A 17693-nucleotide genomic window follows, 5' to 3' on the forward strand; every position below is an offset into this window, starting at 1 on the left:
TGCCTAATTAGCATTTTAGTGAGCTCTGTTTACTACCTGATTGGTTTGGTGTGAGCTAAATTGCAAGCCCTGTGTTTAAAGGTGGATGCAGTCACCTTCCCAGTTAGGCTTAGGGATTCTTAGTCGGCCTAGGAAATCCAGCTAGTCCTGTCTCTCAGTACCCCCTCTCAACAGGAAAACCCAAGTGCTGTTGGGGAGGTTGGCCAACGACCGCTCTAACTGCTTCCTGCTGAACTGGGGTGTAGTAGGGGTTGTGCAGTTGAGATTTCCTTGGGAGGGGTGCCTTCAATGTCATTAACATCAGAGCATGGGCTAGCAGGCCAATCCAGGGGTCCATGGTAGGTCTTAGTCATAGACTGCATCTGGGGCTCCATTTGAAGAACCAATTGTAATTGTACAGCTTTGATTCTGGAAAAGACAAACTTAACAAGGAGGTTAAAGATACAGGGATTGAAATATATGGCCTGTAGTGTAGGGATTATTTCTTTGGCACACTTTACAGGCCCTGACTATCTGCTTGATAGTTTTGAAAAGGCCTGGTCCAGTAAATAATGATTTGGCCATCTGATGGGTGTTATCAATGCCTAAATGAAAGGTTTGGTGAAGGGTTTTAAGTAATTTCCATTGGTTAGCTGCAAGCAAATGTATTTTTCCTTCTTCGCTGGCTAGCCATCCTGAGGGGAGGAAACTATGTTCTTGTGAGGTTCCCCATTCTATTTCTTCTTTTGAGTACTGGGGCTTGGTTTCCCAGAGGGGATTACCCCATACTAGGGGTCTTTCTATAAGCATTTCTGATAGAGGGTCCTGCCTTGCAGCTTCAATATCCACTTGGTGGTTCCCTTCTATTTCCCTTTCCTTTCCTTTCTGATGACCCTGGCAGTGTAAGACTGCCACCTCTTTAGGTTTCTGTACAGCCAATAATAATATCCTAATGGCTTCCTGATGTTTGATTGGTATTCCCTCGGAAGTTAGGAATTCCCTTTCCCTCCATATTGCTGCATGGGCATGGAGGACTACATAAGCATACTTAGAGTCTGTGTATATATTTACCCTTTTTCCTTCTCCTAATTCTAGTGCCCAAATGAGGGCTATTAGTTCTGCCAGCTGAGCACTAGTTCCTGGAGTGAGGGGTTACTTTCAAGTATTCCATTATCACTGACCACTGCATACCCACTTTTCGAAGTCGTTTTTCTACAAAGGAACTTCCATCAGTATACAAGTTGATGTCGGGATCAATCAAGGGAACCTCTAAAAGGTCCCCTTGAGTGGCATAGGTTTGAGCAATTACTTGATGACAGTTATGTTCTATCTTTTCTTCGTCTGGAAGAAATGTGGCTGGGTTAAGAGTTGCACCAAGTGCGCAGTCACAGCACTGGCCCTTCAAGTAATAGAGCCTGATATTTAAGTAAACGGTTGTCTGACAGCCACAAGTCTCCTTTAGCAGTGAGTAAGCCATTCACATCATGAGATGTCCACACAGTAAGATCTCTTTCCTGTACTATTTTAACTGCTTTAGATGCTAAGACTGCTACTGCTGCCACTACCCGTAAACAATGAGGCTAACCCTGCACCACTACATCAGTTTTCCTACTCAGGTATGCCATGGGTGGCAAGCTCGTCCCTCGGACCTGTGTAAGGACTCCTAGAGCTATTCCTGTTTTTTCCGTGACATATACGAAGTCTTGCCTTGTTGGCAAGCTTAACACAGGGGCTTGGGTTAGGGCCTTCTTTAGGGCCTGGAAAGCCGCTTCTGCTTCAGGTGTCCTTCTTACTAAATGGGTATTGGCTTTCTGAGTTTCTTTAATTAGTGTATATAATGGTCTGGCTATTTCGCCATACCTGGGAATCCATATTTGGCAGAAGCCTATTATCCGAGGAACCCTCTTAGTTGCTTTAGGGTTTTGGGATGAGGATAAGCCAGTATGGGCTGGATAGGTTCCTCACTGAGGACCCTGGTGCCTTTGGATAATTTTAGCCCTAAGTATTTAGGCTGCTGTGAGCAGAGCTGAGCCTTTGGTTTGGAAACCTTGTAGCCACAGGTAGCGAGGAAATTTAAGAGCGCTTGGGTGGCTTGATGGCACAAGGTTTCTGAACGGGTGGCTGAAAGTAAATCATCCACATACTGAAGGATAAGAGTGTCCAGGTGTGAGAACTGGCTCAAGTCTTGGGCTAATGCCTGGACAAATAGATGGGGGCTATCACTGAACCCTTGGGGTAGAACAGTCCAGGTGAGTTGAGACGTTGAGTTCAAAGGATCTTCAAAGGCAAACAAGAATTGAGAGTCAGGATGTACAGGGATGCAGAAAAAGGCATCCTTAAGGTCCAGGACTGTAAACCACTCTGCTTCCTCTGGTATTTGGGAAAGCAGAGTATAAGGGTTAGGTACAGCTGGGTATAGAGGGACAATGACCTCACTGATAATCCTGAGATCTTGCACTAACCTCCACTGTCTGTTGGGTTTCTGTACTCCTAAAATTGGAATATTGCAGGGGCTATTGCATGGTTTTACTTGAGCTTTAAGTCCTTAACAATTTTTTTGAGTCCTTGTTGGGCCTTGGGTCTAAGGGGGTACTGCCTTTGGTAGGGAAAGGAAGCAGAATCCTTTAGTTTAATTTGAACACAACGGGCATTTTTTGCTCGTCCATAGTATCCTTCTGTTGCCCAGACTTCAGGATTAATTCCTTCCTCAAGCAGGGGACAACAAATGGGTGTTCCTTTTCCTATGTTTAGGTGTATAATGGCCCCTGCTTTTGCTAGAATGTCTCTCCCTAACAAGGGAGTGGGGCTTTCAGGCATAATTAGAAAAGCATGTGAAAATAGTAAAGTTCCCCAGTCACAACTTAGTGGCTGGGAGAAGTATCTAGTGACTGGCTGTCCTAGGACCCCTCGGATAGTGACAGATCTGGAGGACAGTTGTCTGGGACAGGAGAGTAAGACTGAGAAGTCCGCACCAGTGTCCAGGAGACAGTTAACCTCCTGGCCCTCAATGGTTAAGCATACCTGGGGCTCTGTGAGGGTGATGGCATGGGCTGGCACTTGCCCTGGGCACCCTCAGTCCTGCTGGATCATCTGGTTGGTGGCTTCTGACTCAGAGGACCTTCGTCCCCTGGGGCAGTGGGCCTTCCAGTGATTCCCTTGACATAAGGGGCATGGATGAGGGGGCGGCTTATTTCTATGTGGGCAATCTTTTATAAAGTGTCCTTGTAGACTGCACTGGAAGCAAGCCCTATTAGGCATTCAATTCTGTGTTCCAGAGCCTCCGAAGTCTGCTTGCCTGAGGGCCATGACTAAAGTGGTGGCCTTTTTTTTCATTCTGTTTATCCAGTTCTGCCTGCTCCTCCTGATCTCTATTATAAGAAACCAAGGTTGCCAAGTTCAATAGGGTTTCTAAGTTTTTTGAAGTTTTTTCTAATGTCTGCAGCTGACTGAGTGATAAACCTATCCTTTAAGATTAGTTGGCCTTCAATAGTCAGGTGACAGAGAGGTATGCTTTCTCAATGCCTCCCTTAGTCTCTCCAGAAAGGCGGTGGGATTTTCTTCCCTTCCCTGTGTTATAGTGGACATCATTGAATAATTCACAGGCTTCTTCCTAGTTTTCCTTAGTCCTTCTAGCATGAAAGTTAGCGAATGTCTGCGGCACCAATCTCCATGATCTGATTCTGTGTCCCAGTGTGGGTCTACACTGGGAACTGCCTGCTGGCCTGTGGGGAATCGTTCTCTTTCCTCTGTTGTCATCCTCTCATTGACCTGACTGAGATACCAGAGATCGCCAAACTCTCAGGCTACAGTTATGGCAGCACTTCTCTCATTTGGGGTTAGTGTCTGATTTAGCAGTAACATTATATCTCTCCATGTCAGATCAAAGGATTGTCCTAACCCTTGTAAAACATCAATATGGCCATCATGGTTATCTGAGAATTTACCTAGGTCTATTTTAATTAGCTTCAAATGTGAGAGAGAAAAAGGTACGTGCACTCTGGCTGGGCCGAATTCTCCTCCTCCCACCGCTTGGAGGGGGCATAATTGGGGAATATTGGCACTCTTGGGTTCATTGTTTATCCCTTTGTCTATCTCCTTGTGGACCGTTTGGGTTGAAGGGGGGTCCTTATTAGTTGGGGAAGGAGTTGGGGGGACGCCGGGTAGGGAGGTAGACTCTAAGGGCTTCCTATAGGGCATAAATCACACTTTTTACATAATTGTGAGTTGTCTCTTAATGAAAATAAAGTTTGTACATATGGCACTTCACTCCATTTGCCTTCTTTTCTACAAAAGAGGTCTAGGTGTAAGATGGTGTTATAATTTATACTTCCTTCAGGAAGCCAGGTTTCTCCCCCTTGAAGAGGATATCGTGGCCAGGTGGTACTGCAGAAAAATATACGTCATTTCCTTCTTAGTGTCTGAGAGTCAAATTGGTCCCAATTCTCCAGAATATATCTTAGGGGCGTTTTTGCCTTACGGGGAACATTTCCCATCACTTTGGAGGTCCCTTCATGGTCGCCAAATGTTACCGGGGGGGTCCTTGCTCCCAGAGCTCCCAACATGGCGGTGGGCTGCTTCCAAGATGGTGGCAAGCCTTATGTTCTCTGACCTGGGGTTCTTGGCCTCACAGATTCCAAGGAATGGAATCTTGGGCCATGCTGTGAGTGTTATAGCTCTATTAGAAGCCATGGGTCACGGAAGAGAACCGTGGAACCCAGTGACTAGTGTTCAGCTCAGTTAGGACGAACCTGGGCACTTAGTCGTGCAGAAACAATGGCCAGCCTTTAGCCCAATCGGGAGCGGCAATGGGCACCTTGCTGGATCAGGAGCACAGCGGACACCCTGCTGGATCCAGAGGGATGGAAGTCAGCGGCAGGTCTGTGACGGCGGCAAATAGCAGTGGTGGACGTGGAAGAGTGCAGCTGCAAGATTTAATAGAGTGAAAACAGAGCTCCCATACAAAGGGAGGGGACCCAAAGAGGGTAGTCCGTGTTTAACCAATTCTTGTGCCTCAGCCTCCTGAGTAGCTGGGATTACAGGCATGTGCCACTATGCCTGGCTAATTTTTGTAATTTTAGTAGAGACAGGGTTTTGCTATGTTGGCCAGGATGGTCTTGAACTCCTGGCCTCAAGAGATCCACCCACTCTTGGCCTCCCAAGGTGCTGGGATTGTAGGCATGAGCCACCACACCTGGCTGATTTTTTTATAGAGACAAAGTCTCACTATGTTGCTCAGGCTGGTCTCAAACTCCTGGCCTCAAGTGACCCTCCTGCCTCAGCCCCTCAAAGCACTGAGATTACAGGTGTGAGCCCCTCTGCCTACCCCTATAACTCTTTTTATTGCAGCTAATATGGTGGACTTGAATCTTACTAAGGGATTATATTTTAAAGTCGGCAGTTATGGTAAAATTTGCAAATAGTTCAAATCCTTTAAGATGATCCCTTTTTTTTTTTTTTTTTTTTTTTGCAACAGTTTCACTCTTGTCGCCTAGGCTGGAGGTCAGTGGCGTAATCTTGGCTCACTGCAACCTCTGCCTCCCATGTTCAAGCGATTCTCCTGCCTCAGCCTCCCGAGTAACTGGGATTACAGGTGCCTGCTACCACGCCCAGCTAATTTTGGTATTTTTAGTAGATGTGGAGTTTCACCATGTTTGCCAGGCTGGTCTCGAACTCCTGACTTCAGGTGATATGCCCGCCTTGACCTCCCAAAGTGTTGGGATTACAGGCGTGAGCCACCGCTCCTGGCCAAGATGATCCCTTTAATGTTAGAACATAATGATTATTCTTGGGCCCATCTCTATTGAAAATATAAAAATTAGTTAGGCGTGGTGGCACACACCTGTAATCCTAGCTACTCAGGAGGCTGAGGCAGGGAGAATCACTTGAACCCGGGAGGCGAAGGTTGCAGTGAGTCGAGATCAAGCCACTGCACTCCAGCCTGGGCAACAGCGCAAGACTCCATCTAAACAAATAAAAAATAAAAAAAAACTATAGTGGTTATTCTTGATTGAGAACCAGATTAATTAGTTGCCTTGCATTTAGGGTGTATATTATATGAAAAAATACATACTGTAGTTCTAAACACTAGAAATACACTCAGTGAGTCAAAGGTTCATATTAGAAGCAGCAACTATGAAACTGACATAGAAGGAATAGTAGATACTTGTCTGCTATCTCATGTACAATCCAGGGCATATGTTCCTTGAATAGAATGACTGAATTGCCAGGCACAGTGGCTCACACCTGTAATCTCAACATGTTGGGAGGCCAAGATAGGAGGACTGCTTGAGCCTAGGAGTTCAAGACAAGCCTGGGCAATAGAGAAAGACCGCGTTGCTACAGAAAGTTAAACAATTAGCCAGGCACGGGGGCATGCATCTGTATTCCCAGCTACTTGGGAGGCTGAGGTGGGAGGATCACTTGAGCCTGGGAGGTTGAGGCTGCAGTGAGCCCTGATGGCACCACTGCCCTCCAGCCTCAGTGACAGAGAGTGAGACCCTGTCTCAAAAACAAAAAAAGAATGACTCAATTACTTTATTTCCATAGTTCTTACTCTCTCCTTCTCTGGACCATATAGCTGAATCCCCAAAAGGTAAAGGCCCCTATAATATGGCTCCCTTATATATATTTTGCAAATTAGACATAGTGTCTAGTGTGGTTGAGTCCCCAATATTTATTCTACAGCTCATGATTTGCCTAAGTAGTCATGGTTTAGTTTAGTAATGGATTACTTAGCGTGACTACTTAGTGTGAAGGCCAAGTTGTTGTAATAGAAGTCTCAAAATTCAGTAGCATAAAGAAGATAGAAGTGTCTTTCTCTGATAAATTATTGTGGCCAGTCCAAACTTGTGGGGGGTAGGGGAGATGTGAATAGCACAGGCTCATTTAGGGACCTAGGTTTTTTCCTTTTTATTGCTCTACCATCTCCTAGAACATTTGAATTGTAGGAACCAGTTGTAGGCATGGCAGGGCTCTAACTTGCAAGGAAGAGGAAAGAGAAGAAAAGCTCATGCTAAACCTAGATATGAAATTGTTTCTTCTGCTCACATTCCATTGAATTTTATATTAGTGACAGCACAGTCACATGACCACACTTAACTGCAAGAAGGACAGAAAACGGAGTGTCTAGCTTATCAGCTATGTGCCCCAGAAAATAGGCAGAACAGATTTTGAAAGAAAAACTAGTCATCTGCCATTATGAGATGGGAGGGTAAGTTAGCTAGCAGACTTTTGGAAAAGATTTCCATTGTCCTAAACTAATAAAGAAACACATATAATACTAGACCAAAAGTTTGTTGTTAATATTTTGATAATTCCACTTGTAAGAAATGTTTCCTCTATAATCTTACATATCTTCTTTTGTGTATTCTAAAACATTATTCTGAGAAGGGGACCATTGGCCTCAATAGACTGCCAGAGGGGCCTGTAGCACAAAAACAGGCCTCTGCCCTGGCAGAGGCAGCAAGATTATTTAAGAGCCTGTTAATTCAGACAAGCAATAATGAGAATGTGACTCAGGCAGCGTCCACAGGGGATAGATTCCAGAGATCCTTTAACCTTCACTCACAGAATCTGCTTTTATCAGCAATACAGCAAGATGATAGCATTGCTACTACCCATTTGTGCTCACTTAATTTTGGCAGAAGGAAATACTTCTTTGGAAGTGTAGTTTAGGAATGTTTTCTTTTTAAAGTTAACGTGAAATAGGGAGAAACGTTCAAGACAGATAGGATGCCATCTTGTTGCTTAGCCGGCATAATGGATATTAGCTGGACATTTTCCCACAATTAATAGCTTCCCCCACAGAAAAAACAGTAAGCTTTTACCACCTTAGGTCGTGTGACAGAAAGCCTCTTAAAGTAGAGGAACAGAATCAGACACTCAATAGGAACAAGAGCCTTAGTCATTTGCCCTGAGGGATTGGAAGCAGCACAGGAATTGCTAGTGGCAGGTTGAGGATGCCTCAATAACAGTCTCATGCTCCAATCCCAGGCCTCTGCACAAAATTGTGAGTAATCACTGCCAATGCGTGGATCCACAGGCCTTTGCAGAGTTATCTTTCATTGCTTTGTACATGACACTGTGAGCCTTCAGTAAAGCAGCAGCAGCCCAATTCATCACTTGAGTTCCATTGATCCAGCCACTCCAATGGGCTATGGCTGTCTCTAATCTAATCTCCAGAGGATTATGGGTTTGCAGTCTCCTATGACCTTACACTTGGATTTCCAGCAGTCAGTGGCCTTGTTTCATTTTACTAGAATGTGAGCTCTGGGTGAGAGAGCGAGACTCCATCTTAAAAAAAAAAATTAAATAAATAAAACTGCACGTGTAAATATGTAAGACATTATTATTACAGGATTTAATGAAAACTCATATTCATCCTCCCCATACGTTTTCTTTCTTTCTTTTTTTTTTTTTTTTTGAGACAGAGTTTCGCTCTTGTCGCCCAGCTGGAATGTAGTGGCACAATCTCAGCTCACTGCAAACTCCACCTTCCGGGTTCAAGCAATTCTCCTGCCTCAGCCTCCTGAGTAGTTGGAATTACAGGCACACACCACCACATCTGGCTAATTTTTGTATTTTTAGTAGAGACAGGGTTTCACCATGTTAGCCAGGCTGGTCTTGAACTGACCTCAGGTAATCCGCCCTCCTTGGCCTCCCAAAGTGCTGGGATTACAGGCATAAAAGCCACTGTGCCTGGTCCCCATACCTTTCATAAATATATAAATTTTAGTCCTATCTCCATGACGCATCATCTTCCTGAACTGGAAAACCCTTCTTTGGCCCATTTGTTATCTCTGAGAATTTCAACAGCTCTTTTCCTATACCATCACTACCATTAGAATGTACCCCTTCTACAACCACTGCTTCAAGGCCTATTCATGTTCATACTTCGAGACCCAGTTAAAACAGCATGTCTTCGATGACAGTTTCCCATTTGGGTTTATTCACTCTGTCTTCTGAGATCCTCAACTCCATTTCTTCTCATCCTACTATAAATATTTGCACATTTTCACTAACCTTACCTGAATGAAACTCCATGGAACGTTTGGTTCATCTCAGTATTTCTAAGCAGTAGAAATTCGCTTAGAAATAAGTTTTCAGTAAATGCTGGATGAATGAATGAAAGGACAGAGGTATATGGGTCAGGAAAGGAATGCTTTGTCTCTGAGAGCTTCAGTGCTAAAAGCATTGTCCTTGTGCAGATACCTAACAGGCGGAGACCGGTAGGTTGGGCTGGTAGTTCCCAAACTCTAACTCCCATATCCCCTCTGCTGACGTAGAGGTAGTTCAAGAAGTCACCATCCTTTAATGCTCAATTCATCCTTGTTAAACACTTCACCTTAAATATGCCTGGAAGACTGGGAAGACTTTTCAGAGTGATAGGTAGATTTTAAAGCGTAAAAAGAAGTTTCCTGGAGTTACCTGGGAAGGTTAGGAAGTTCAGAAAAAAGTAACAATATAGAGATTCTTAGGAAATTTTTCTAAAGTCAAAATTTTAGCATGCTATGCAAGTGCTTTCTTTTCCCACCTCAACTGTCACTCTACATACAAGTTGTACTGAATTAACTGTTCTTCTAGTCTTTTTCTTTCCTCTGAGTCTTTTTTTTTTTTTTTTTTTTTTTGAGACAGAGTCTCACTCTGTTGCGCAGGCTGGAGTGCAGTGGCAAGATCTCAGCTCACTGCAAGCTCTGCCTCCTGGATTCACACCATTTTCCTGTCTCAGCCTCCCAAGTAGCTGGGACTACAGGTGCCCGCTACCACGCCCGGCTAATTTTTTGTATTTTTAATAGAGACACGGTTTCACCGTGTTCGCCAGGATGGTCTCAATCTCCTGACCTCGTGATCCGCCCACCTCGGCCTCCCAAAGTGCTGGGATTGCAGGCGTGAGCCACTGTGCCTGGCTGCTTTCTTTCTTTTTTTTTTTTTTTTTTTGAGATGAAGTCTCGGTCTTGTTGCCTAGGCTGGAGTGCAATGGTGCGATCTCAGCTCACTGCAACCTCTGCCTCCCAGGTTCAAGTGATTCTCCTGCCTCAGCCTCCCGAATAGCTGGGACTGCAGGCACGTGCCACCACGCCCAGCTAATTTTTGTATTTTTAGTTGAGACGGGGTTTCGCCATATTGACCAGGCTGGTCTCAAACTACAGACCTCAGGTGGTCTGCCCACCTCAGCCTCCCAAAGTGTTAGGATTACAGGCATGAGCCACCATACCTGGCCACCTTTTTTTTTTTTTTTTTAATGTATAGTCCAGAGGTTTTTTTTTTTTACACAAATTATGGCATGAATTCACAGGGAATAGGCTCCAGCAACTCAGGCTTCTTCCCATTGGTTCTTACACAGTGTGCTTCTCTGGGCGGGGCAGGCTGGTGTTTCATTTGAACCCAGGTACTTTTCTCTCTGGCTTCCTTCTTTTACTGAACATTTTCCTTCATGCATTTCAGGAAGCTATATTGGCTCTTAGAGTGCTTAATGTGCTCAATAGGCACATTAATTCTCTTGGCAAGAAAATGGCCCGTAACTTACTTGTTTACAGCAATGCCAACAGCATGTTGGGTAATAGTGTAGATTCTTCCAGTTTTGCCATGGTAACATTTGTGGGACATTCCTTTTTGAACAGTATACCCATTCCCTTGATGTCTACAATATCACCTGTCTTACAGATTCACACGTACCATGTGGCCAAAGGAAAAACTCCATATTTTCTAAAAGGCCTAGAGGACATATATTGGGGGCATCTCCTCTTTCCCTTTGTATTTGTCATTTTGGCAAATTACTGGAAGATGGTTGTTCCAGCCAAAAGGTCCTGAGCCTTTTTAAATGCTTTTTCCTATACTTGGAATGCCTTGTTTCCCTGATTTCCTTGATTTATCTTTCTTTCTTTTTTTTTTTTTTTTTTTGAGACAGGGTCTTACTCTGTTGCCCAGGATGGAGTGCAGTGGTGCAGTCATGGCTCACTGCAGCCTTGACCTCCCAGGTTCAAGCAATCCTCCCAACTCAGCTCTCCTGAGTAGCTGGGACTACAGGCCTAAGTCACCATACCCAGCTAATTTTTTATTTTTTGTAGAGACAGGGTCTCCCTATGTTGCCCAGGCTGGTCTTGAACTCCTAGATTCAAGGGATCCTGCCTCGTCAGCCTCCCTAAGTGCCTTAAAGAGCCTATGAGTGATGCTTGGCACAAAGTGAACCTCAGTAGACATTTCTTGAATGAATGAATCCCACAAGAATGCCTATTGCAATGAAAGATTGAGAGCAGGTAACTGTCTACTTTCTCTTTCCACATCCAGCATTCTCCTGGTGTGCAGCCTGCAGATGTGAAGGAAGTTGTTGAGAAGGGTGTACAGACTCTTGTGATTGGCCGAGGGATGAGTGAGGCCTTGAAGGTAGGTGTTGGTATGCACAGCATTCCTGAGGGCAGGTGGGGATCTCTTGGACCTTTGTCTTACAGATTTGTCCTTCTTGGGAGGTCATCTTTATATATCATGTACCCTCGTTTTGCTGACCCAGGATAGCAATGGCTGCATACATTCCTCTGCCTCATCAGCGTTGGGCTCTCCAGTCTACCTAACCCTGAGACAGTGTCATTTCAACTATTTCTCAGAATCTCTCAAGTTCTACAAGGATCACTATTTGGTTCTTTACATTTTAATAATACTTTCTATCCTCATAGTATATTTTATAGTACTTCTAATTTTCTTTTCTTGGACACATTTATGTTTTTCCCCTCTTCAGAAAAAAATGTAATTTTATTTTTCTTTTTTAAAAAATATAGATGGGGCCGGGTGCGGTGGCTCAAGCCTGTAATCCCAGCACTTTGGGAGGCCGAGACGGGCGGATCACGAGGTCAGGAGATCGAGACCATCCTGGCTAACACGGTAAAACCCCGTCTCTACTAAAAATATAAAAACTAGCTGGGCGAGGTGGCGGGCGCCTGTAGTCTCAGCTACTTGGGAGGCTGAGGCAGGAGAATGGCGTAAACCCGGGAGGCGGAGCTTGCAGTGAGCTGAGATCCGGCCACTGCACTCCAGTCCGGGTGACAGAGCAAGACTCCGCCTCAAAAAAATAAATAAATAAATAAATAAATAAATAAATAAATAAATAAAATAAAATATAAAATATAAAATAAAATAAAATAAAATAAAAAATAGATGGGGTCTCACTATTGTTGCCCAGGCTGGTCTTGAGCTCCTGAACTCAAATGATCTCCTGCCTTGGCCTCCCAAAGTGCTAGGATTACAAATGTGAGCTACCACGCCTGGCCTATTTTTTAATTTTCTTTTTTTTTTTTTGAGATGGAGTCTTGCTCTGTCACCCAGGCTGAGTGCAGTGGTGCCATCTTGGCTCACTGTAAGCTCTGCCTCCCAGGTTCACCCCATTCTCCTGCCTCAGCCTCCCGAGTAGCTGGGACTACAGGCACCTGCCACTGCGCCCGGTTAATTTTTTTTAGTTTTAGTAGAGACTGGGTTTCACTGTGTTAGCCAGGACGGTCTTGATCTCCTGACCTTGTGATCCACCCGTCTCAGCCTCCCAAAGTGCTGGGATTACAGGTGTGAGCCACCACACCTGGCTTATTTTTTAATTTTCTTATAGAAATAATACATGCTCATTGCAAAATATTTAAAAATTCAATGCAGAAATGTAGAAGTAAAAAGGTGAGATATTCCCTTCCCCGTCTTCACATTTGGTGTATATTTCTCCAGTCTTCTCTGAATGCATCTGCAAATATATACACACTTACACATATAGATATACATTTATATACTTATAACCATTTTACATAAATATGTATTCTGTAACTTTTTCCCCCACTTATATTACTATATTTTGTATAGTCTTCCACATAGAGGCCTACCTTATTCTTTCCTTTATAGATGTCCTACAGTCCTGTTCCCTACTGATGAAGGTGTCCCTTATATCTATGGCTTTATGTATATAAGGCACTTTCATCAGTAGGGTTCAAGCAATCCTCCTACCTCAGCCTCCTGAAGTGCTGGATTAAAGGCTTGAGCCACCATGCCCGGCCTGTTTATATTTTAAAAATTTAAACTAGTTTTTTTTTTTCACCAATACAATAATTCCTATCTGATAGGTTACTTTTATAAATCTCAAATATATAGAAAATATAGGGCATATTAAAAAATATTTCACGAGTTCTTTCTGAGGCAGAGTCTAATTAAAATCTATTTTTAAAAAATATTCAGGACAAGCCAGAGTTGAGAAAATATCATCTAATAATAGGTGTCACTATTAAGAACATCTTTTATATAAATTCATTTACAAATATTTATTAAGCATTTTCTATGGGTAAAGCACTATTCTAGGCACTGGGGATGGTGCGATAAACAAGCCAAACAAGGTTCATGCCCCTCGTGGATAATAAAAAACTAGACAACTTCAGATAATAATAAACAGTGAAGAAAATGGTGACTTATGCGGGGCTACTATGGGGTGAGCAAGAAAGGCCTTTCTGAGAAAACTTTTGAGCTGCAGTGTACATACATGAGTCAATTTCATCCTCACACCAACCCTGTGATGTAAGCACTATTATACCTATTTTACAAGTGAAGAAATTGGGGCTGGGAGACTTTAAAGAGCTAGCCTAACATTTCTTAGTATGCGGCAAAGAAGACATTTAGACTCAGTTTAGACTAACTCAAACATTTAACATTTATGGAGCTTGCACACCAACGTAGATGTTTCACATACCCTTAGCTCAGCTAGTTGTCATACCAACCCTGGGAGCTAGGTGTTAATATCCCTAATTTACAGACATGAAAACAAAGACTCAGAGAATTTAATTTACTTACCCAAGGTTACAGTGCTAGTAAGGATGTAAATCCAAGGCTAACTGCAAATTCCATGTTCTTTCATTTCCATTCACTTGAGCTTTATGCTTGGGTATTATGATACCTCTGTCAAAGAGGGCTTTTTGACTCACTGGGGCTCCCTGCCCAATTTTGAACTGGTGATACACTGAGTGATCGTGAAGTGGTGATTGTCAACATCTAATTCTGTAGAGTACACCTGCCTCATGGCAGTAAAGGAAACCCTGGGGGGCCTTTCCCCTACTTAACTCATCTCTTTTCCACCTTCCCAGGTGCCTTCATCAACTGTGGAGTACCTCAAGAAACATGGCATTGATGTGCGGGTCCTCCAGACAGAGCAGGCAGTGAAGGAGTATAATGCCTTGGTTGCCCAAGGGGTCAGGGTGGGAGGTGTCTTCCATTCCACCTGCTGATGGAGCCTTGAGAGGAGAATAAATCACTAAGTACCTATGCCTGTGACTGTCACTCACCATTCTCCAAACCAGCCTCCCCTAAGCATTTTTGGACACCTGCTCATGCCAGGTCCTGTGCTAGGCTCTTGGGATGCAAGGGATGACCAAGACAAGGTCCCTGTCCTTGAGGGTGTTAAAAGAAAAAAAAAAGGAGACAGAAGTTTAATAATGTAGTGAATGAACTGAGGGAACATTTGAGTAACAGGAACAGTAGGAGTATGCCCTGGGAGTTGGGTTCTAGACAGGCTGTTCTACTAACCAACCCTGAGACTGGAGCCAGATGTTCTCTCTGCACTTCGAATTTCAACTATAGGCCAGGTGCCATGGCTCACACCTGTAATCCAAACACTTTGGGAGGCTGAGGTGGGCGGATCACTTGAGGTCAGGAGTTCAACCCCAGCCTAGCCAACGTGGTGAAATGCATCTCTATTAAAACTACAAAAATTGGCCAGGCGCAGTGGCTCACGCCTGTAACCCCAGCACTTCGGGAGGCCGAGACGGGCGGATCACGAGGTCAGGAGACTGAGACCATCCTGGCTAACATGGTGAAACCCCGTCTCTACTAAAAATAAAAAAAAAAAAAAAAAAAAAAAATTAGCCAGGCGTGGTGGTGGGCGCCTGTAGTCCCAGCTACTCGGGAGGCTGAGGCAGGAGAACGGCGTGAACCTGGGGGGTGGAGCTTGCAGCTAGCCGAGATCGCGCGGCTGCACTCCAGCCTGGGTGACAGAGTGAGACTCCGTCTCAAAAAAAAAGAACTACAAAAATTAGCTGGGCGTGGTGTCACGAGCCTGTAGTCCCAGCTACTTGGGAGGCTAAGGCAGCAGGAGGATCACTTGAACCCGGGAGGAATAGGTTGCAGTGAGGCGAGATGGCACCACTGCACTCCAGCCTGGGTGACAGTGAGAGACTCTGTTTAAAAAAAAAAAATTCAACTATAAAATGTTGGGGCTGGACTAGATGCCCTTTAAAGGTTCCTACTGGCTCAGATAGTCTTTGTTCTACTAAATACCCAGATGGCCTTTGTGAAGCCTTAGAATAGACTGAGAGAATTACAAGTTATCAGCATCACCTTATTTTTAATTTTTCTTTCTTTTTAAAGAACTATGGGCTTTGGTGTCAAATAGCCTTGACTTTGAACTGCAACTCACTGCCACTCACTGATTGGGCATTTGTCTAATTGCTTAGTTTCACTGTTCTCATATGTAAGATCAGGATAACATTATCAGTACCTGGAGTCACTGAAGGTATTAAATGAGGCAATTCATAGAAAGTATTAACTCACTGCTTGGCATTTAGTAAGGACTCAATACATTAAACCACTGTTGTCCTTATCTTTCTACTAATGGGGATACTGTGTAAAGCCAACTAGTTTCATTTTATGTCTTAATATAGCAGCTTATTATTTCAAAGAGTCATAGAATGTTGGAGCCCAAAGGAACTATCTCACTCATTTATTCAGTAATCTTCTTTCATATCCATTTGTGGACAGCCTATTACTAATTTTCTTATGACCAGTTGTTATTGGGCCCTGGGGGAATAAGGATGAATGTTACAATTCCTGCCCTTAGGAATTATGTTGTATGAGAGAAAGACAAACAAGTAAACAATAATGATACAATGCTAATATCATAATGGTTACTACGTCCAGTAGTAGCACAAAGAAAAGACTAATTTATCCTACTAGGATGGAAGGAAAATTAGGGAAGACATCACTAAGGAGATGACATTTAAGCTGAGTCTTAAAAAATGGAAGGTTCATTAATTCACTGAAAAAACATTTACTTGGCAGCTCTTTTAACTAGACATTTACTAGGTATGGTATTTATCACAGCCATAACTAAATAAAATCGCTTCACCCCAGCCATCATTGGAGCAGCAGCAGTGGAAAGATGATTTTTGCTTCACATGATCCTGCCACCTGACTACATAGTTAGGCTTCTTACCTACAGGGACCAATCCATAGACTGGACAGCAACTTAAGATGTGGCTTGGCAAGAAAAGCTGAAACAGTATGGAAAGTGAAGAGATTTATTTTTTTCCAAGTTCACCAAGTAAGTGGCAGACATAGGATTAGAACCCAGCACTGTGTCTTGATCATTTTATGGCATACACCTCCTTGCTCCCTAGAAGCAGACGGGAGTGAGTGCTTCACAGACCCGACACCCAGCATTGAAGTCTTGGAAGGATCTGCTTGGTGCCCTTTCCACAGCCCTTTCACTTGTCAGATGGCAGATCCTTCTAGATCTGTTTCCTCGGCTCATAAAGCCAGCCCTCTGTATAGCTAAGAGGGATGTTTGATAAAATTCAGACTGTTTCTCTAGTGATGCAGTCTTTTTTTTTTTTTTTTTGTCAAATGTAAAGTGAGACAGCTCCAATGGGTGTTGAATTCACTGTGGGTGTAATCATTGTTCCTAAGTGAGTTGTCTCCAATTAAAGAGAACTTAGTGTAAACTTCTTAGAGACAGAAGTATCTGTCAGTGACATTATTAAACTTTTAAGAAAACCTGCTAATACATGGCCTCTACCTTTGAACCTGGTGTGCACATGGTCAATGATGGAAATATGTAGAGCTTGAAGGGAAGCTGTTTCTTCACATAACTATACTTAGTACTGTGTCTTAATCATTAAAGCATCTCAGTTAGTTTGTAGTTAGCACAGCCCTCAAGCTGCCCACAGGTCATTTCTTCTAACCTGAGTGGTTAAGACAAGAAGTTGGCCGGGTGCAGTGGCTCACGCCTGTAATCCCAGCACTTTGGGAGGCCAAGGTGGGTGAATCACCTGAGGTCAGCAGTTTGAGACCAGCCTGGCCAACATGGTGAAATCCCATCTCTACTAAAAATACAAAAATTAGCTGGGCATGATGGCACATGCCTGTAATCCCAGCTAGTCTACTCAGGAGGCTGAGGCAGGAGAATCGCCGGAACCAGGGAGGCAGAGCCTGCTGTGAGCTGAGATCGCGCCACTGCACTCCAGCCTGGGCAACAGAGCAAGACTCCGTCTCAAAACAAAAAAAAAGGGCCGGGCGCGGTGGCTCAAGCCTGTAATCCCAGCACTTTGGGAGGCCGAGACGGGGAGATCACGAGGTCAGGAGATCGAGACCATCCTGGCTAACACGGTAAAACTCCGTCTCTACTAAAAAAATACAAAAAACTAGCCGGGGGAGGTGGTGGGCGCCTGTAGTCCCAGCTACTGGGGAGGCTGAGGCAGGAGAATGGCGTGAACCCGGGAGGTGGAGCTTGCAGTGAGCTGAGATCCGGCCACTGCACTCCAGCCCGGGCAACAGAGCGAGACTCCGTCTCAAAAAAAAAAAAAAAAAAAAAAGACAAGAAGTTGGCCACGGCTAGGTGTGTACCTTTCTTCTCCATAATTGTGTTTGCTGAGTTCAATCATCTCAAAGCAAATATAAAATCCTTTCAGAAACTTGAATCTTTTTTTGCA

At 43.9% G+C, this 17693-nt stretch overlaps 1 protein-coding gene across 2 annotated transcripts in view; it reads left to right on the forward strand.

The window, feature by feature from the left end:
• AAMDC (adipogenesis associated Mth938 domain containing) overlaps positions 1 to 14262 on the forward strand; it is a 53123-nt gene extending 38861 nt beyond the window's left edge. For both annotated transcript variants that reach the window (XM_026446975.1, XM_026446976.1), the window contains exons 3-4: positions 11266 to 11361; positions 14076 to 14262. In XM_026446975.1, coding sequence (XP_026302760.1) covers positions 11266 to 11361; positions 14076 to 14216 — 237 coding nt within the window. In that variant the 3' untranslated portion in view covers positions 14217 to 14262. The remainder of the gene's footprint in view (positions 1 to 11265; positions 11362 to 14075) is intronic.
• The last annotated feature ends 3431 nt before the right edge of the window (positions 14263 to 17693 follow it).

The sequence above is a fragment of the Piliocolobus tephrosceles genome, chromosome 13, assembly GCF_002776525.5.
Source record: "Piliocolobus tephrosceles isolate RC106 chromosome 13, ASM277652v3, whole genome shotgun sequence".
Classification (NCBI taxonomy): Eukaryota; Metazoa; Chordata; class Mammalia; order Primates; family Cercopithecidae; genus Piliocolobus; species Piliocolobus tephrosceles.